Source organism: Gymnoscopelus microlampas, assembly GCF_963454915.1.
Source record: "Gymnoscopelus microlampas genome assembly, chromosome: 5".
NCBI classification, from domain to species: Eukaryota; Metazoa; Chordata; class Actinopteri; order Myctophiformes; family Myctophidae; genus Gymnoscopelus; species Gymnoscopelus microlampas.
This window is the reverse complement of record NC_139942.1, coordinates 30,337,124-30,360,029: the sequence shown is the minus strand read 5'-3', so window position 1 is coordinate 30,360,029 and position 22,906 is coordinate 30,337,124. Positions and strand designations below refer to the sequence as shown.

The window sequence follows — 22,906 nt, the reverse complement described above, 5'->3', positions numbered from 1 at the left end:
CCGTACCAAAGTATACAGATGCAGATCAATGCAGAATGCATAGGGTTAGGGTTAGTATCTAATGAGATACTTTACAAATGTCAAATATGCCAACAATACACCCAACTACAAAATGTAGAGAACAAAAAATATAATAACAAAAAAAAGAAATACATAGAACATGCCTACTTCACATGCATGGTGTAATTTAATGTTGTTATTTCCTCCAAAGCTAATTAGCGGGCTGAAAAATAAGACATAATACTTTATCGTGTCAGACATCAAGTCAGAGCAATATATTGAGTTTGTCATAAGCCAAAAAGACCATGTAAGCCGTACCAAAGTATACAGATATGCAGATCAATGCAGAATGCATAGGGTTAGAGGTAGTTTATATTGAGATAATGTACTTGACAAATGTCAAATATGCCAACACTTCACTCAACAAAATGTACAGAAAAAAATATAATTAAAAAAAGAAATACATAGAACATGCCTACTTCACATGAATGGTGTAATTTTATGTTGTGATTTCCTCCCAAGCTACTGTAATTGGCGGTCCGTTTGAGCTGCTGTAGAGTTGGTTTGACAACTCCACACCACCCACACAACAAAACAGTTTGCTCTGTGAAATGATGTTTCCAAGGCTTTACTTGAGCTGAGGCCGATTCTAAAAACGTTTTCTAAATCCTAACAGTTTTTTTTTTTCCCCAGTATTTTTTTTCTTGTATATCTGCTATTTTTGAATGGCTAAAGAAATCTAAAAGGACACCGATGCGTTCCCGGTCTTAATGGGTTAACAGAACAACATTGGGCCAAACACAGCACACTAAACTTTTTTTATGGAGTAGTGCAAAAAGTGATCATTTTATTGGTCATTTATTGAATCTACCTGGCTCCTACAGCGTTATTTTTTAGATCGCGTCATATAAGAAGTGTGTTCCAAACATAAACAAACCACCCGGCGATTTTATCAGGTATGTGACTCATTTACATTTGATAACGTCTGTGTTTGGAGAAAAACATAAAATAACTGTATGTACTCTTTGATTAAATTCCCCTATATAAATTTCAACACAAAAAATAACGCTGTGACCCAGGGGCATAGCGCCCTCTAGCGGCAGTGATGTCAGACTTCAGCGCTCTATTCTCCTGTCCAGAAAATACTTAAAGTCTTTGTTCGCCTCTTTCCCAAAATATATATTTTTTTTTACGCAGACTGTAGAAATGCTGAGAGGGAGAGAGGGAAGGGGAAAGACAGAAGAGATGATCCTGGATGTATCTGACTCCAAACCAACAGGAGTAGACTACCTACAGTTCAGTATGGTAGAGTACCAGTACATAAGACACCTAGCCACTACACCATCACTAGACAAAAAAGAATCAAACTGTTCATCTGACATCTCAAAAATAACACAAAGATACAGGAGCTATTTCACCAAAAGCATGGTTCCGCTCTAGCTATAGTGTTATATAACAGTGAAGGGTTCTAACATTAGCTCATAGCTTGGACGTGATTTATTTATAATTAAACGCATGTATGACATTGGGAACAGCTCGTACTCTGTACATTTAGCACGCGTAGCCAGAGGTTGAGTACAAAGCTTACGGTTCGTCACACACAATAAGGTTGATGGCTGACTGGCTGTTTAACCGTCAACAAAATAAAGAAAGGCACAAAAAGGAAGAAAGGGAGCAAACAAAGGACAGAATGGGAGGAAACAGCCATTGAACGGCAAATGAAAAGTAGAGAGTACATGAGCGAGGAAGAAAGAAGCAATCAATGATGAAATGATGAAAGACAGGAAGAGGAGGAAAATAAAGACAGGAGAAACAAAGGGAGAAGATGATGAAGATGGGAAGGAGGCAAGGGAGAGAGGGACAAAGTAATTGAACTAAAGAGCTCCAGAGTTCCCAGGGAATGGCCCAATGAAAAGAAGTTGAGGAATGGAGCCACTGGGTAAAGAGGCTCACAGTTCATATGCCTTATCATAAGTCAAAACAATCTGCAAAATTGGAATCAAGGGAGAAGAAAAAAACGTTTCTTTTCTGTGAATGATAATGCTCACAATGAATGTGCGGAAACCTCAAAAAAAAAACAATTTTGTAAATAACTATTCTTCACTCCACTCAGATATAACATGAATGTACAGCATTCATTAAGCGGGTTGTGTATATAATGACTAGGGAAATTAATCTGATGTTCCGGCTAATTGGTTCTTTTGTGTTGAAATAAAGCCATCCCCTCTTCTGCACATTTATCACAGATAAATTAAAGCTAAGCGTCTGTAGCCTGCGTATTGATGGATGCATCCTGTCTGAAAGGGCCTGCTTTTGTTTCTTGAATCCTATGTGCCCGGTGTATTAAACAGTGGAAGGATAGCTTATCGGGGCACCTTGCCGTATGCTGAATACCAATGTTGACATTTTTAAAATGGAAATCACACGTAATATGCTTCGAAATGGCTATTCCTCATGGCACATGTGATAGATGTTGGTATTTAAGTGTGGAGCCCGCACGAGTTGCCCATCTTAGCGCTTATTTCCACACAATCAGAGTTGCGAGTGCTCATGATGAATGCCAATGGCCACACATTATACTCTGGAGTGGTCATTTCACATAAAAGTCATGTCTTGTCCAAGACGGATTGATGCACCATTCAAAAGGTCAAGGAGACATGTGTAAAGGGGACAACGACGTGATATATCTTCCTCCTCTGAAAGGCCACACAAGCAGCATGCTCAGCGGGCCGGGAGTCAAACATGAGTTCACAGCAGTATTTAGGGTGATGCATTGATGGCTGCAGCCAAACTGACACAATGGATTTGGGGGTTATCTTAAACCAGTGATTCTCAACCATTTGAATTCCAAAGACCTCCAGTTTGATATACATTAATCCATGGACCGCCATTTGATACCATTTGTATTTCTGGGACCCCAATCTACGCTGTAATAAATAAAATTAGATGAAATAGTAATACTAATACTAATACAAATACTAATACTACTACTACTACTACTACTACTACTACTACTACTACTAATAATAATAATAATAATAATAATGATAATAATAATAATAATTATTATGATGTTATTATTATTATTGATATGTACCAGGTCCATTTGGTTCCTAACTAACAATCATTAACAATCATAACCTGGAACCCCCTCAGGGATCCCTGGGGGTCCCCAGACCCCATGTCAAGAACCAGTATCTAATGCAAAATAATTCATGACTTGATGTTGAATGGTGAGCTATGTACAGTCTATCCGTGGTGGAAAGTTTCCATCTATGTGGTTTTAATTAACATGTGATTCTTTCTGTTAAACAAAGCATAACGTTACTCTCCTATCTACATAACAATAAAAACTAAAATAAAAAAACAGGGGGGAAAACTGCCTAATAAATAAATAATAGGATAGACATGAATATGTCTTCCTTGCTTCTTGCTGGACTAAGGTGCATAACTTGCTCTATGGTCCAGCTGGGGCAGCTAAAACAGCTGCAAGCCTCTTTTTCATGTCCTCTCTCTCCGCCAGTGCATTGGGATATTAATACACTTCTTAAAATATAGTCTTAGCTGTCTGCCCTGCGGTACAGCACCTCCTGACTTCAGCAGTTCCCGGCAAGGTAACATGTAAATCATTGTGCATGTTTTTTTTTGTTTTGTCTTTTGTTGCAGTGATGCAGATATAACCTGCACTATTTCATCTCTGTGGGTGGCAATGAGTAGTTTGTTATAGCATTGACAAATGTGTGTTTTGTGCCCCATGGAGGTTAAGACGCTCACCTCCAGAACCACACATGCCTGCTGCTTACCTAGGCTGAAATCTGCCCATGGCCTGCTTTCCTTTTCCTATACCCTATGATGTCTCCTGCTGCACTTTGCTTTTCATCTGTCTCAATAAAGAAAACATCACCAAGGGTTGTGGACTGCCCACTCCTTTCAAAATAACAAATTATCTTTTACCTGCAATTCTAAGTACCATGGTGTCCTTTTGATATTCAGCTGTAAATCCGATAACCCTGATATGCATATACGCAATGTGACACATTGTGCTTGTAGATCTATTTTTGCCGTGCGACATTGTCATATGATGAACTATGTGACGCCCAGAGAAGCACTCGTTGGACATTTATCCACAGCACCTGCAGTGCTTCTATGTTGATTTGAACAGTTTCTTATGCAACTGTTGACATTATACTTCTGACTCAGTGCTGTTGTTGCAGTGACAACCAAGGCTGAAAAAACGCTGTGTCGTCCATCATTTCAACATCGTAAACATTTTCAAGAGAAAAAAAATACCATTTTAGAGTCCAACTATCGTAGAGTAAAACACAATGCAAAGCCCAGAAAATGTGAACCGAACAGAGAGGAGAGTGTACAGTATCTGTGGACAACGGACATAAATCAAAAAGTTTTGAAAACTTATAATTCCTCTTTAGACTTTGTGGAATGCTCCAAAGGCCAAACGTCAGGCTCATTTTCCACCGGAATTGAAATAAATGATGGCTGTGATGCTGTCAGTAAGAGATGTGAGATATTTCTTGTGGTATGTTTGACTTTTGAGTCTGGGGACTGTTACCTTACTGAACGTCAAATTGCTACTGTATAGCGCCTACGTCTAGGGCAGTGGTTCTCAAACCTTTCCATGTCAAGGACCACCAAAAATGATATGTATTTGGCCGCGGACCCCCATCTCAAAATATTTTGTTCCAGGGGCCCCCAGAAGCAAAGATTTAAAATGTTCACTTAAAAAAATATATGTATTCAAAGATTTGCACAAGTTTTCCCGATTTTTCAAAAATAGCAGATCTACAAGCTCATAGCACGGCACTCGGTGCCGCGCTATGAGCTTGTATATCTGCTATTTTTGAATAGCCAAACTAAAAATATGGTTAAAATGTGGTTAAAATGATTGTGACATTATATCAAATAATATAGCTGGTCCCCGGACCCCACTTTGAGAACCAATGGTCTAGGGAGTACACAGAGAGGAGAAGAGTCCTCTGTCACACAGTCACACACCTGGAAGCAGTACAGACCACTGAGCAGCTCCACTGGAGGAGTTGGGTGTTCAGTGCCTTGCTCAAGGATTGTTCAAGAGTGAGCGTTGAGGAAGGAGTTTTGCTCGCTCTGTTTTTCTCTCTCCCTCTCTTTTTCACCCAGATTGTTCCTGCTGGTCTGAACCAGGAACCTTTTGGCCACAAGTGCACTCCTCTAACCTTTATTCCAACGCATTCTCACTCCCAAGGCGGCAAACGGGTGACTTTGTGGGACTTTTACTAGAAGGGGGTACCCACGACGGCACATGTTGACTATAGGGGGATATGAGTTATGATTCTCCCCCTATCGGGACATACTGTTAACTCGAAAGGCGCTGAGTCTGCTGAAGCAGACTTCTCAACACTCGGCACAGCGACTCACTCGGCGCCGGTGGTGCCTCTAGTGGCTCAAGTCCACTTTAGAAGGCGCACCTCCGTTGTTTTAACTGTGAATAGCCAGGGGGGGTACCCCCTTCCAGTCAAACGTTTGATGTTGGGTCACATTTGTCCCAAGAAGTCACAATAGGCGTTTGGAGACTGAGAGTGTGTTGCAACGAGGGGGGCAGGGGGAAACAAAAAAATCAAGCGAAAGATATCTACATTATATATGCACATAGCATATCCATCCGGTACAGTATGTAGTACATGAGGTTAGACATAAGGTGCATGAACATATAGCAGCAGGTACAGTATGATGCAATGTATATGATATTAGACATTGAAGGTACAAAAACAATATCAGCATGATGTATATGAGATTAAGGTGCAAAGAGTACCTGAGCACAATCGAGTTTAATCATACGCCCTCACTTTCTTTCTCTCGTTCACTCGCTGTATTCTTCTCTCTTCCTCTCTCATAGGCATGTAGGTGTGATAGAAAAGACAGACCCACGCATCACCAAACAGTGTGTACTGTTTCAAGCTCCAAGAAACTCGCTTTTTATTATTACTGCGAATAATAAATAATAATAAAGCAGTAATAATAAAAAGCGAGTTTCTTGGAACTTGAAACAGTGTGCGGACCTCCTCCTTCTTTTTCTTGATTCCTCCTTGATGTACAGCACCTGGCCTAAATACAGGCGTGGGATGTGCACACAACCTTCTCTTTGAACTGTATATTTGCCTAGACAGAGGAGGAAGTGGAGAGGAAGAGATGAAAACGAGAGTGAAGGGCCACAACCTTTCTTTTGTATAATTATCAAATACATGCACGCACACTGCGAGAGTGTCTGCACGCGCGTTTATGTGTGTGTGTGTGTGTGTGTGTGTGTGTGTGTGTGTGTGTGTGTGTGTGTGTGTGTGTGTGTGTGTGTGTGTGTGTGTGTGTGTGTGTGTGTGTGTGTGTGTGCGCGCGCGCATGAAAGAATGCGCGTGTGTGTGTGTGAGAGAGAGAGAAAGGGAAAGAGAGAGAGCGAGCGAGTAACGTTACAATGGCAGATTTGTGTGAGCAATACGTTTGTGTCATCAGAAATGCATTGCAACTTGTTGCTTGTGATGCAACAAGTTGAATCTCTTGTGATTCAGCCAACGGTGTGATTCAGAGTTCAGACTGCTGAAAAATGTTCTCTGCAATGCTTTAAAAACGGTTTCATCATGTCATAAAGCTTTGGTTTGAACTAGGCTTTATGCCACCGCTGCCCACAAAGCCCCAAAGTCCTTCACTGTTACGGTCTCTCTCAAGGACGTTACAGGCCCTCATTAAACAAAGGAAACAAACAAGCCCTTTCCTTAGACCGGGCGAGTAAAAATTCCCAAGAAAGAACCTTTGATTGAGAGGTAGATTGATCGATAGATTGCAGGGATGTGATCTTGCATTTATGATGTTACATGACCAGACCCTAGTGCGTGTGTGCACTCACACATGCACGCACGCCTATGCACACACACTCAGGAGATACGGAATTCTGCTTATGAATTATACAAGTAGTCACAGATGACCAGCTAAAGGAGAAATGCTGGTGCCGTCCTCTACCGAGCAATACTGGATATATTCTCAGCATACTGGCTGTGTGTGTGTGTGTGTGTGTGTGTGTGTGTGTGTGTGTGTGTGTGTGTGTGTGTGTGTGTGTGTGTGTGTGTGTGTGTGTGTGTGTGTGTGTGTGTGTGTGTGTGTGTGTACTGTAGTCTGTCATGGTACAGTGCATCTGTCCTCCTCAATGTAAAGAAAAGATTCCCTTACAGGTGCGCATGAGACGGAAGAATAGCTTTCAAGGCTTTGGATTTTCATATTTTATTCAACACACAACCATCTTCAATGACGTTTTCTGCTGCCAAGCTGCATATCAGAGATGGAATGCAGATAGGTTAAGATGTTGTCTTAACCTAGCTTTAGGAACATTACACAAGTTTTTTCTTTCTTTCTTTCTTTCTTTCTTTCTTATATACTATACAGTATATACAGTATATTATCGCTGTCAGGCAGAACCCATGTGTCACCCTATTTCGCCCTATTTTACACTGTCTACGCCTGTATGGCATGCCCAAAATAGGGACAAAATAGTGAGTGTGTGAATTTTATAAATATTTAATCAACTACTACATTGGATCCATTGGAACACAGGCGCTTTGTTCCATTTCCATACGCGTTTTCCGCATGAGAACGACAATATGCCTACCAAACCCTACATGATTTGGATAGGGTACAGACTGAACAAATACAGTTATACATGTGCAGACATTATCCATATACGTGTGGTTGCAGCGCAACTTGTAATTCAGCCCAGCCATCATCTGTATGGGCAAGGCATACACTATAGGCTATTCAGTCCAGAGTCAGAAGACACTGCCATACTGGTGTTTGGGAACATTCTGGTTTCACAATGACCTTCGGTAAAAGTGAAGTGAGTGATTAATCAAATAAAAATGGTGTGTCAGCATTGTCCAACAGAGGTCACGTATGTTGCTGCTACTGCTTACATTTTTCAAATTAAATGTAAAGCAATTATTTGCAACCCTCACGAAGGCTTCCTGGAGTCGAAACACGCGTTGTTCAGTGCAGCGTTATTTTAATCTAGCCAAGCCATAAAGTAATTTGTGCTATTTTGTATTTATTTATTTATTTCAAATTTCCTATTGATCTAACACAGTGGTTCCTAACCTTTTTTCCTTAGAGCCGCCCTTCTTACATCTGACCAAAGCTGAGACATATGCACGCACGCACACACACAAGCCGTATATACTTCTCGTATGATGAATAGCGAAAGTAGCCGTGCAACATAAATGTGGACTGCTTCCAAAGAGACAACTTTGGCGCAATAGGTGCATAAAGCAATAGGTTTTGCATTTAAATATATATGAGTTATACAGTATATGAATATATGAGTATATAAATATATTTTCTTCTGCTTTAGGCTACCAAACTGGGATCCACACACAGAGGTACTTGACATGATGCAGCAGCTTGTACATGACCCAAAGACTGCATGGTCTCATGTGGTAAGTATGAGACTGCAATCCATTTTAAAAACCTGAACAACTGAAAAACTGAAAATCGAAAAGATTGCGCTTTGTGCTAGCAATCCCACCTCTTAAAACGACGCTGCTGCAGAAACATTGACAAAAAGAAATATCCAGCTAGGTTTATGTCCTACAACAGGTACACCTAATCAAAAAGTTGTCTACTTTTGTATTCATAAGAAGGCTGTTGGTGTGAGTGTTACAGTATACAGTCCGTGTCTGACACAACTGTATGTCTCACACCCACGGTCGATGTGTGTATAACTCTCTGCTAAAGTAGTCTACCACAGTACATTATTCCACACAGTAGCAGGAATGGTAAAGCACACCAGCGGTTTGGTGAGGTTCAGATCTTCACAAACAAACTCAAAATGAAAGAAAAGAAGTCGCACACTCTGCCTCCATATGCAGTGATTTATTTGATTTACATTTTGGTCTGTTGGCCAAATCTTTTGCTGAAGGTATTTAGTGTAGACTGGTAAAAGACGGGTAAAAAAAGAAGAGTGCTTAGAATAGAGCCCTGGTGGACTCATGGCCTCCTGATTCTCTCTGCCCTCACATGCCACACAGGGCACCAAGGAGGACAAAGAGTTTGGGTGGCATTCGCTCCCAGGTGGCGCCCACGAGTCCTCACTGTTCCATTTCCACATCTCTCTCTTTCTTTCTCTCACTTCTTCTCCCAAAAAGGTAGAGTTTAGCTACTGGAAGCAGAAAAGATAACTGCCAGTTCAGTCAGATAACTCACGAATAGATTGAGACCAATAATAGCTTGAGAACATTTAATTTATAAAATGTAATAAGAGTACGTGTGAATACACAAACTTTTGAATGCTCAGCACATTAGCAGACAACCATTTAAGAGCAGGGAGATATACATCAATAACAAACCCCCCAGGGGAAAACAGAACCCTTAGGGAAAGCAGAGCGTATACTGGTGGTGCTGGGGTGGTGGTGGGAGCAAACAAGCACATACAACATCAGTGGCAGCACTGACAGCTAGAGGAAGTGCAATGAATCAGGTGAAGATTAAGTAGACCGCCAATTTGGTCAGCTGCTCGACACGTCACATACAGTACATCGCCCTAGTGCTGCACACGTATAAACCTCTCGAGTGTGTCTGCCTGAACTAGCTCGCAGGCTACGCATCATTCCGTGTGTGAAATGAGCTGATAATAACAGGACCAGAATAACAAGGTCCACACAGCCATGAACAATTATTTTTAAGGTGCTTTCTTGCTATGCAACACAATAATAGCCTACTGTAACAGGGAAAGTGATAGAGACTAGGAATAATGGGAGAGGGACTCCAGGAAAGACGTGTTATAGGGGATGACAAGCAAGGTTGTGAACTAAGTCATTACCTTATGCCACTGAGGCAACTTCATGGCTCACACGGTGTGGCAGGTTAGACGGGCAACATTAGTTGCAGAAGGGAGGCCAAGTAAATGGCAGCAAAACAATGAGATGTCTAAAACAGGCAGTGCAATTTATGGGTCTGTAAGTTTGACACACAGCAGTGGAACCGATACAGCTGGCGTTGACAGACTAAAACACTGGGCGTAATTACACTGTGTCATTACATAGACACGTATTTCAGCATAAGCGTCGAAACAGTTGCATCCGCAGCTACATTACTCAAATGAAGATTTCTCTGTCCAATCTTCACCATCACTCTCCTTTACCTGATAAAATTCAGATGCCTAAACAATACCACTTTCACAAATCTCTTAACAGAAAGTTTAAAATAGGCAGTCATAAGGTGCTGTATACTGACAGTGCATAAACCCCAGTTAACCGTTTTTTATACAAGCTCATAGTGCGTCACTTTGTGCCGTGCTATATGAACTTGTAGATCTTCAATTTTTGAACATTTGTGAAAATTTGTGCAAATCTTTGAATAAAATATAAATGTTTTAAAGCAAACATTTCAACTCAAATCTTTGCTTCTGGGGGTCCCTGGAACAAAAACATTTTGAGATGGGGGTCCGCGGCCAAACACATCATTTTGGGGGTCCTTGACATGAAAACGTTTGAGAACCACTGATATAGAAAACATACGTTTTTCAGAAAACTGATTTAGAAGACATTTGTAGCATTGTGGGTTAACATCAACTGATGATACTTCACACCGTCTCTTCTCTCTTTCATGCATTCACTCTTTCTCCTCACTCTCTTTCTGTCCATAGGAGGTACAGTATGAGGCCCACCACTGAGAAAAAAAAGAAGCTTTTTAGCAGTCTGCCTCGGCAGCAGGTTTGGTGGACCTGAATCCCTCAATGTCCTGCTGGCAAGTAAATCTATAATGTTTGGTCCGTCCACACACCACAGCTGGCAAGCATCGGCTTTCAGAAAAGCTCTTAATACTTTTTGGAATGAAATTTGGAAGTGGCTTTGGACTGCTCCACTCAAAGCTATAGCCGACTCTGTGGTTTGATGATTAGAACAAAAACAAAAAAAAAACTCTATCATGACAGACAGAACTGAAGAGCACAGTCAGATATGGCACGCTATTAAACGCTGACGAACCATCTAAAAATGATGTTTTTATGTTTGCTACAGCCAAAACGTCAGCTTTGCACAAAGGTATTCCAGCATATATTATATTCATGTTGAAAAATAGATAGATTGACAGAGCATTTTCAGAATAAATAAATAAATAACTCAATTTACAGTCATACCTGCTAACTACTGTTACGTCATGAGAACAATTATCAGGAAAAACCTCATTTGATCAGTCAAGGCAGATAGCCTGCCATCCTATAGAGCCTGGTTCTGCTCAAGGTTTCTTCCTGTTAAAAGGGGAGATTTTCCTTGCCACTGTCACCAAATGCTTGCTCAGAGGTGGAGTGTCGGGTCTCTGCTAAAGTGTCGTGATTTGGCACCATAAAAAGATTCAATTGAACTGTCATCATATTACGCACTGACTAATGTAGAACAATGCCAAGTTAAATATAATATTGATAAATAATATCACTTCTCTCTCTTTTTTGAACACCATACACAGACTGTTCACTACAGAGGAGCTGAATTGGTACTGGTATTACAGTTAGTGTAGATGAACCTCTAGTTTGAAAAGTATTTTTCTAATGACCCATGCATAATGACTGCTATTTACAATCCTCAGGTCTCGGTCCATCTGCTACTGTATGAGATTTTATATGGGCTTCCCTCACAAACTAATGGAATGCAATTTGGACTCGGACAAAACGCTTTCCCGGCCCTCCCCTCTGTATTGAAAATGGATAATTAGGAGGTGCTGCGAAAATTGCACAGTCAAAGCCAAGAAATATCAACACAGTGCCTGAACAGAATGCTGTTGATGGAGCTAAGGCTTGAAGATTTAGGTAAAATACGATCCCTTCTCTCCTCCTAGGTATGCTTTAGACCCTAGACCTTAAGTGGACAAACAATAATACTGTATTAAGACCACTGGTGGACAAAGTACTCAACCCCAGTATATATATTGTCCCCCACAATTTCCCCCAAAACTGTTGCTAAATAATTAAAACTGTAAAGTAATAAAAAAAAAAGTGATTTTACATTATACACGTTTGTGAGCATTATCTAAGCAGCTACTGGAATTTCCAATGGAGATTGCATGTGCAACGAGGAGGATAAGAGGTCACTGTCATCAGGTGCAGCTGGGGACGACGGTGTGACATTGGCAGTTTGAAACACGGAGACATCCCCACTGTGAGACGCCACACCAGTTGGCTCCCATTCACACCGGCCAATTCATAACCTCTGTGCACCAGCTCCCCGTGACAATAATATTGTCCTCTTCTGATCTTCCTCCTGGGCAAATAACAGTTTCACTTTAGAGGTTATTGGAATGCCTCACTACTTTGCGCTCGGCACCCTCAAAGCTGTCTGGGACAATCATGAAGCCATTTTGAAAATTCTATTTTCTGCTCAAGGCGAGTGTGAGTAGTATCCCTCCCCCCTACCCCCTGTTTCTCTGATGTGTACTTTCTCTGCACACAAAACGCCTTTCCTTTATGCCCTTGGATGTTGTTTTCAATTACTGAGTCGCACTCCTATCGATCCTGGAGGCGAGCCCTTCAGAGAGGAGTCTGAGACAACAAAGAAGTGAGGAGGGATTCAGAACTCCTCCTCAGTTTGAACTCTGACCCATGAACACCGTCATCGCAAGGAGAGGTTAAACAGAGGTAGGTTGGGAGTGAGACGAGAGGGAGAGAGAGAGGGAGAGAGAGAGAGAGAGAGAGAGAGAGAGAGAGAGAGAGAGAGTGAGAGAGAGAGAGAGAGAGAGAGAGAGAGAGAGAGAGAGAGAGAGAGAGAGAGAGAGAGAGAGAGGAGAGTGTGAGAGAGAGAGAGAGAGAGAGAGAGAGAGAGAGAGAGAGAGAGAGAGAGACACAGACACAGACACAGACACAGACACAGACACAGACAGACAGACAGACAGACAGACAGACAGACAGACAGACAGACAGACAGACAGACAGACAGAGAGCGAGCGACAGAGTGAAGAACACACACAAAATCCTCAGCGCTATCCATTTATAACCCAGAAGAATGTAACATTTGTACACTCTCGGATTTAAATTACACTAAGGATTTTACTGTGTGGATAAAAAGGGTGATGTGACATGGATCAATTACTCACTGACAAAAAGAAGCTCCAAGCTACAGGCCTCCTCCCAGCTTGGGCTAATGAAATCTATCACGTTTTGAAAGATGAGCACACGTCATATAAAGGGTCGCTTGATGGCCCATTAAGCCCTTGAAATTGGCCTTCCAGTGCCCTGCATTGCCCATTCCATGTTCAGCCCTTTCTTTTGTACGGTAACAAGAGGCTGCGAGTGGAGTGGACTAAATGGAGCCCTTTTCAACCCCGCACCCGTTCTATCATCAATAACATGAGACTAAGCTCCTTCTCTCTATCAAAAAAGTCATAATCCAATCCAATGTAATATGAGACATATCCTTTCCAGTCATAGGAAAGATACTTTGTTTTGATTTATCCTTTTTTTAATAACTTAACCTTTATGGATTTAAATGTAGTTTATAACTTCAATGTCTTCATGTAACTTGTGAAAAATTAACCAAAATGGACAAAATGACTGCTCTTGACTCATTGTGACCCACCTTGGCTTTGTAAAATTATGTTTTGTAACTTCCACATTGGTCACACCTGTTCTCTCTCTCGCGCACACACACACACACACACACACACACACACACACACACACACACACACACACACACACACACACACACACACACACACACACACACACACACACACACACACACACACACACACACACACACACACACAGCAGTGTATGTATTACGGCAGAACCTTACAGTACAGAAACAATGGCAGAACAAACGGGAGTAGACATTACCCACAACCACTGCTACAAAAGAGAAGTAAAACAACAAGATAGCAAAAAATGCTGTCGTCTTACCTTCCCGACGTACTGTGGCTCGGATCCCATGTACTCTTCCAAGACGAAGAATTGGTTCCACACCCATCCTCTCTTAACTCGCTGACCCCGCCATCGCCCGTGCCTTCTTGGTCTCGTCCTGCTCCTTGCCGGTGCCCTCTCCAGCTGCCACATCACGCCCTTTGCTCCAACCCTACCTCGAGCCAAGGTCATATCTCCTAGTAGTGCCACACTCCTATTTCTTGTCCCATCTTTGAGCGATGGCTCTCCCCCCTTAGTTCTACCCTTATCATTCTCATAGGTCCTGCTCATCCTATGCGGGAGCCGCAGGGAGTTCTGGGAACTGTAGTCCAGCAGGAAACAGGAGGCTGCCAGTAAAAGCAAGAGAGATTCCTGTGTGATCATCGGGGTGCGTCAGTGGCAGTGGCAGCAGTTGTTGGCAGGAACAGATTGACAGATCTATTCTAATTCCAGGTAGACAATGGACATGTGTTGAAAGCAGGACCCGGTCTGTAGGAAAGCATCGGGGCAAGTGTTTTAGTTCCAGTATGGTTCCGTTAGATGGTTAGACACGTATCTGCTAGTTGACGGCTCCCCCTGAGGTGTTTAAGTTCTTGGTAAGCATTGTAGCGGGTAACAGAGTTAGTATATAGACACTGAGAAAGCTATGTCATGGATATTTGGTCAATAGATCCAGTGGACAGTGAGGTGAAATTAGCTTGAATCCAGAGAAACATGAGGTTTACATCCAAGGGGTTGGGTTGTGCACGCATACAGTATGAGTCGGAAGATGAGGGGATAACCCAGTGAACATTTGGAAACTGGATTGCCGGACGCCCGGGATTATTGCCCTCTTCCGTCTTCGTCTCGTCACAGCTTTCTCACCTGAAGGGGAAAAAAAGTACCGTACATATTAAGCAACAGATACCAATGCATTATAACAACTTGACTATTCAGAATGAAGTACGGCTTACAGCATTTGTGGAATGAACATTATTTCAAATTCTGACTACTCTCATTGTGGGTATACATAAATATTCCCTTTCCACAAAATACAGGTGAAATCTATTGTATGCTCCCTTTTGGATTTCAAGTTAATGCATTTTCATTGTGATGGGGAGGAGTTGGAGTTAAGATTTAAAGTAAAGATGACTGAGAACTTTTGCATAAGTCTGCACTCTGCACCATTTGTTGTCAGTCAACTAGGTTGAGCAATACCTGCTCCAGAGCCACATCACCTCTACGAATGGTCAAAGAACTCTCATATCCTATTTACCTACAGAAATATTTACTTGTGAATCTCACTGCTCTAAATGGGTCATGGGCTGGTTCTTGCTGGGTCTTCACATGAATAATAGCACATAGGGCCGGTGGGCCAGAACACGCTTCAAAAACTCTACTCCCCCACAAGCACCACAGTCATCGATTATACACTAACATCCAAACTCTGGCAAAAGGCTTGAGAAACACTTGAATTTGAATACTTAAGAGTCTAGTTGCATTTAGATCTGTAACATGGAGCAAATAAATGATTCCTCCATTCCTTCTGTTGCGTGTGAATGAAGCCAAGTCAAGCATCAGTAAAGAAAATCAGTTTCATCATCGGAGTACAGCCATGAGGAAATAATGCTATTTTATCCCATAACGGCTCTAAACGTCCTATCCCAGTTTGGATGATAAAAGACCTTCATGTGTTCCAAACCCTTGCACTACCCTACACCCGGAGTGTCATGGATCACCGCACCGCAGGAGGAGAGATGAACAAATTGGCTCTCAGGAGAGCCATCAGTGTGCATATACGCATGTGTGTGTGCACATGTGTAAGTGTTTGTATGTTCTCCAGGGAGCCTTTAGCCCAGCCAACCATATAACCTGAAATGTCGTGGAGCATTGCAATGTTTCAATGAAATTTTAAGTGGAGAGGGGCACTTCAGGATGAGTGGCTGTCGGTGTTATCGCTGTTGCATCAAATTGCGAGATCCTAATTGAGTAAACCAGACTGCTTTCTCCTCAACACATTTATGATTTTACAAACTGCTAAGGAATATTTCAAGTGCACATACAGCACTGTACCGTAGGCAGCAACTGCCAACAATAAAACTCATCAGTAAATGAGGCGTATATATAAATGCATCCTTACACAGTAAAATAGTGAGTGTAAAGTTTACTCTGAGAGAGTAAAAATGTACCAAAATGGACCCGTAACGGCCACATACATTCATTTATAAGCACTTTTCACATCACCCCAGGACACTTTACAAAGTTACAGTAGAAGACATTCAATATAGTACATAATAGAAGTTATACAATATATATATACACATTAACCACTTAAAACCCGGAATCCGTATTGTATTTTCGCAGGAAAATAGCAGATCTACAAGCTCGATCCACCTTTTGATCAGAGTCTAGCATATAGGCTCAAATACTTGTGACATTATACCTGCTAATTCACACTAATGTCAATGTATTGCTTATTGTTTGATATTGTATCCCTATGGGGGTTTTGCTTAACATTCCCTGATTTTGCTTAGCATGCTGCTTGGACAAAAAAAAATCTGAGAATATCTCCAAGAGCGGAGCCTTTAACGCCAAGCTTAGCTGTATTCCATTTGTTGCAATAAATGGTTAAATCTACTTTGACGTGAGTGTTCCTGACTGAATTAATGTAGAGTGAAAACAGAAAAGGTACTAGTATGGAGCCCTGAGGGACTCCGGTCAACCGAGTAAAGGGTTTAACCACTTAAAGCCCAGCATCGGTATTGCGGGGAAAGCTTTAGCTGAAAATAGCATTTAAAAAAAAAAAACTATTTTCAGCTAAATCTTTCCCCACAGAAAATACACTAGTATTGAGCCCTGAGGGCCCCCGGTTACCCATAATGGGGTTTAAGTGGTTAAGTGGTTAAGAAGCTTAGCGAAAAGCTAGTGTGTTTTCAATTGTGATGTAAAAAGAAACAACACGTAGACTGGTTCAGACCCTGAGGGAGAGCATTGTAGAGAGCTTAGAACCAGCAGCACTGATAGCCATGTGTGCCCTGTCGCCCATGGAGCCTAATCTGGAAGGGGGGAGCGGAGAGCAGATGGGCATCAGAAGAGCATATAGCGGTAGTGTGAGAGAGGGTATTTACAGACCCCCTGGGGAGCGGGGTATTATACCTCTAAATAGCTGCATAGGATTGAGCCTCAGTAGGGGAACTTTTTTTTAAAGATTTCTGAACAGGTGGTCTTAAACCTGCACGCGTACACGTACACGCACAGTCACACCCGCACACGCGCACACACCCACACCCACACCCACACCCAGAGTAACTATAAGCCAGTTAAATTGGACCAGAGTCCACCGGAGCTGAGCTTCACCTCGTAAAATCAAAATCACACCCCCACCAGAGGCTCTGGCTCCTTCAATATCACACATGATACATTTTAGAACATTAGTGATTCTCATAATCTCATATATATATTATTGGTTTCTGCATGAAGGTGCTGAGAACATTTTATTCTAATGATCATCTGAAACCATCTGACTAGATACAATATCATCCAATACGTGGTGTCTGATGATGCATCTCACTTTAATGGGGGGGGCCATAACATTTTCAAAGCACATTTGCTGCACATTTTGTGAACCTGTTTCAGGCTTTGAGGTTCAGATGAAGTAGGTTCTGCTGTTTGTATTGTATCATAAGGTGGCTTTCCATATGCATGGCCTCACCCTACCCCACACCACACCGCCCACTTGTGCCTCGGTTTCCACTACAATTAAGTGGGTAGAGTGGTGTGTAAGTGGTACTAAACTGGTGCCTAAAAAGTACCCAGTCCTGGGTAGGTCTGAGCTAGGCCAAACGGGGCCAAACACTTCATAATGACTGATCACTCACCAACTTTTTATTTAGAACAGGATATAGTTGTAAAACATTATAATAATGTATAGTGTATTATAATCACAGTTATAATCTATTATAGTGTATAATAATTATCATAGTTGTAAAACATTATACTACTTTATAGTGTATTATGATCACACTTGTAATCTATTATAATGTTATAATTATCGTAGTTGTAATAAATTAGAATAATTTATATTGTATTATAATCAGTCATAATCCATTATAGTGTATTATACTTAGCATAGTTGTAATACATTATAATTTAAATTGTATTATAATCACAGTTATAAGGATCCATTTGGTTCATACTCACACACTAAATAACCAAACAAAAGGGGGGGCCTTTATCTACAAACACACATCTGAATGCCTGCCAATGACTAGATCCTCTAGAGAGTGGAGAAAGTACCAAGGAAGGAGGAGGAACAGCATGGACCCCCCTCACCCTCCCACCCTCCCACGGGGGTCCCCACATGATTTGTGAAGATGACAGTGAAGTGACAATTTAATGACTTTTTTAATATCTCAAAAAAAAAAGAAAGAAAAGAAAAAGACCATTGCTGCATCAAAAGTAATGAACAAACTATGGACTCCGGGCATAGCGACGTAACATGGTCGCCACGCCCTTAAATCGTGCCACTTCCGCCGCCATCTTGAGGGAGTAGATTGACAGCTGCCACAAGTGTAGAGTAGTGTAGTGTAGTCTGTAGTCCTGTGTTTGTTGTCCAGCAAGTAGACGGTGTACATTATTATCTATCTCTAACTTGTCTGTTGCTCTAATTTAGCAATGGTACGACAGTGCTGCATTATCGGATGCAATGCCAAGGTTTCAGACGTTAAATTAAAAAAGTTAAATTGCACACATTTCCAACCTGGAGGAAAAGCTGTTGGAGATCAGATGTCGGAGATATCAAAGAAACGGCTTGGCATGGGTATCTTAAATACAAATGGGTATCTTACATACAATGAGATTGAGCTAACAGCTAAATTGTGTTTCTCTATGTGTCCAGTCTGAGAAACGTAGTCTAACGTGGGTCTAACGTGGGTGGCTCACGGTCACGGTGGCTGAGTAAACAGCTGTCTGTCTGTCAGCAAGTGTTCAGACGTCGGAGATATCAAATAAATGTAGTATGGCTTGGGTGTCAGCTGACGAAATAACATAACCTTCAACAACATTCCCAAACACATATAAGCTCAAACGAGCATGACAGCACACAATCAAACATATAAACATCTGTTGGAGGCGAGGTTAGGATCAGCATCAGCGTTGCCATGTCGGCTTATTATAAGCGACTTTGGGCTTCTTTTTATGTGAAGTTGCTTGTAAAATTAGTAGTTTTGTATGGCTTATTTATAAAGTGTACTTGCTTATTTAGGCTTATTTAGGTGCTTGCTTATTTAGGCTTTTTTTTTAAAACAAAAAAAATTAAACCAGTGGTTCTCAAATCTTTTCATGAAAATGTTTTGTGCCAGGGAGCATTTGTGTTGTTAGAATGTTTTAAAAAATATTCCAAATGTTCTTTATTTTATTGCAAGAGTTTTTTTTAATAACCTATGTACAAGCTCACGTGAGCTTGTAGATCGGCTATTTTCAAGTAGTCGATGTATCTAAGCCACTTCTTTTGGGCTTGTTTTCATAGACCTGGTTGCTTATTTCTCTCGCAAAATATGGCAACACTGATCGCAGGTAGCGTGCCTTTGCGTCTGCATTCAGCTTCTCTCTGTATGGTAACTCTCTGTCACGCATTGCCAGGTCCATCTTCTGTCCTTTACCAATAAATTCGCTGTAGTTCAGGACACGTCGTGACTCGTGGGTAACTGTCAATGTTGTTGATACTAGCTGTTGTTATGGAGCTCCCTTAATATGGCCACCGTAACTACTTCAGCCTAAGCTTGGCCACGCCTTTTGCCCGGAGTCTATAGTCAAAACTGGCCAAACATTGGCCAAATTGTCAAATAATATAAGAAAGAGGCAAATTCTTTGTAAATAGCCGATGAGCTTGTAGATCAGCTATTTTCACTATATGTATCTGTGGAACCGAGTCAAACTAAATGCATGCCTCCTACTACACCCCAAGTGTGTGTCAGGGTGGGGGGGGGGGGGGGTGGGGGGGCAGTTCAAATATGATCATTTTTTTGGGGGGTTGTGGCCTTAAAAGGTTGAGAACTACTGAGTTAGGACACCTACTGGTGGACAACGTCAATTCAGTTATTTGAAGCAGATGGTGCACCAGGTTGGACACTTAAATGTAATTACCGCTCTCCACCAGGAGAAACAGACAATGGACACAAAGCATATGGATTGTGGCTTTTATAGAGTAAAATAAGACAACAGTCAGTCTATTCACCTTTAGTAGACTGACATTTTTCATGGACAGGTTTGTGGCTTCACAGTGAAAGCAAAGGTTGGGGTCCCGGTGTGAAACCAGATGAGAACCAGTACCCTGTACAGTGTGTATTCTACATTATTATGTCCCGCATGACTGTGAGTGATGAATGATTGTATGGGATCTGCCTGATGCCAAGCCCTGACCCATGTCTCTCTCTCTCATTGCTCATCCCCTCTCATTCACATTCTCTCCACACCCAACCCCACACCCCAGCCACCATACATGCATGCATACAGTATACATTCTACTACATGTATGCTCACAAAGGCATACTAGGGATGGCCGTAATATAGACTATAATGATACATGAAGATGTTATCACAATAAGGATATTCATGATAATATGGAGTTGGGAAAAAATCTCTCTAAAAGGACCATACTACTCACTGTGCGCACACACACGCAGGCGCACGCGCACACGCACACGCACACGCACACGCACATGCACACACACACGCACACACACACACACACACACACACACACACACACACACACACACACACACACATCCAACATTGCCATCAAGCATATTAACAACATGACAGTGATGGGCATGATCGTCGATTAAGATGATTCAGCTTACAGGGACGAGGTCAGATCATCGATACAATGGTGTTCTGAGAACAACCTCTTCAAGCGTCAAAAAGACCAAAGAGAACTAATCATGGACAACAGGAGGCAGAGAAGAGAGCGCGCCTCATCCACAGCAATGGCTTTACAGTGGAGAGGGTTAGTGACTTTCTCAGTTCCTTCTCAGCAAAAACATCGCTGAAGACCTCAAATGGCCCACACACCATGCATGTAGTGCAAAATGCTGTATATAGAATATACTGTGAAGTTGTTTACACTGCTGTATATAGAATATACTGTGAAGTTGTTTACACAAAGTTAGGTGGCAGCTACTGGGAAAAATATGCTGTTGGTGTATATACCAAGTTTTTATGCACATGTACATTTGATGATGCCCTATTTTGTTCTCTCTCTTTTCTTTACATCTTTTTTACGATTTCTATCATTATTCTGTTGTTGTTATTATCTATCTATGCTGCTGCATTGTCTGAAGCCAAACCAAAATAAGTTTTACTCTTATGTACCTCTACACAAGATGTAACAATAAAGTACAACCTTGAACTTTGAAAAGGCACAGCAATGCCTGTAATGTCTCAGTCGGCTGAAGAGATTCAGTGTGAGCCTGTGCATCGTCAGGACGTTTTACAGCAGCAGCACCACTGAGGGCGTCCTGACGAGCTGCCTCGCCGCCTTTTATGGGAGCTAGCTGCATCTCCCTCGACTCCAAAGCGAACCAAACAAAGGGAACCAAATGGAAGCTTACAGATCCATTTGGTTCCATGTGCAGATTGGGGTCCCAGAGATAAAATAGGGTTTCAAAAGGGAGCATATGGCCCCATGCAATTAAAAACTTTGAGAACCACTATTGTAGATGGCTGACCCCTTCTTTGCCACCACGTCACGGAAACGATAAAGGTGTGCTCAGTGGAGCGCGAATCTCTGCCAGGAAGCATCCCCCAATTACACTGTTTGATGCAGTCAAACCCCCCCCCCAATAAGTCAGTCTTTCAGTTCCTTCTTTCCCCAGTCTTTTCTTTCCTTTTTGTTTTTTAACTACAACGTTTCCATTACTTGGAAGAACTTTATCTTGTTAGATAGTTGATTAAGTAACTAAACAAGATGGGACAAGATTGTCTGGAAAAAGGTTGAGTCTAGATCCATGGAGATCGATAGTGAAATCAATTGGTTCAATTATGGTGTACAATATTAATGTGTACCACCCGTTCCTGTGTATCACCCATCCTGACACAGTACAATATACATAAGGAGAAAAAGCAGATGCGCTTCCTCTGGATGCCTTTTTTGTTTAGGCAGTGGGTGCTCGGCTATAAATATATCTTGAATCAAATACTGTACCACCGAAGTGGAAAAAGCGGCACTCCAAAATAAAGAATGCAAGACTGGCTCAGATACACATTCTCATTTTAAATTAAATCTGCTCTGAGGAAGGCTGAGGCCGAAACGCGTAAGCGTTCCCAATAAATGGGAATGTGTATCTGAGCCAGTCTTGCATCCTTTATTTTTGAGTGCCGCTTTTTCCACTTGGTGGTATTTGATTCAAACAGTTAAATATATGTTAATTTATCCATTTGCAACTCAGAGACAGTAAAGATTTTACCATGGGCCATTTGGTTGCATTCAGTTAGGAACACTAATGTCATAGATAAGATTTAACCATTTATTGCAATAAATGGCATACAGTTATGCTTGGTGTTGATGGCTACGCTCTGAAGATGTAGACTTCAGAGCTCTGAAGACAAGACTGCACACCAAAAGCAAGACATTGAATTCAGTTTAACATGAGCCATGCAAGACATTGAATTCAGTTTAACATGAGCAATGCAAGACATTGAATTCAGTTTAACATGAGCCATGCAAGCAGACGCGTCGCTAGGTCTCTACTAGGTCGGGGGCTTAGCCCCGCAGGCAACGGGCACATGCACGCGCGCGCTGCCCCTCCTCCCGCGCGCGCGCAAAGCGCGCGCACGCGATTTTTTTCGCGGATTTCGCGGATTAGGGTGCTTTTTTCCCCGTTTTTTGTTACTTTATTTCGGTTTTAGGGTTAGGGGTAGGGTTAGGTTAGGGTGATAGATATATAATTCAAAAAAAGAAAAAAAAAATATTTAATTTAATTTTTTTTTATTTTTATTGGTGGCTTT

The 22,906-nt window shown here is 41.7% G+C and overlaps 1 protein-coding gene across 1 annotated transcript in view; it reads right to left on the bottom strand.

Moving 5' to 3' along the window:
* cdh12a (cadherin 12a) overlaps window positions 1-14,302 on the bottom strand; it is a gene marked incomplete at both ends in the record, with an annotated part of 73,849 nt that extends 59,547 nt beyond the window's left edge. Inside the window, one exon of the mRNA XM_084056838.1 lies at window positions 13,919-14,302. Within this exon, the coding sequence (XP_083912964.1) occupies window positions 13,919-14,302 (384 nt within the window). The remainder of the gene's footprint in view (window positions 1-13,918) is intronic.
* Window positions 14,303-22,906: the final 8,604 nt, after the last annotated feature.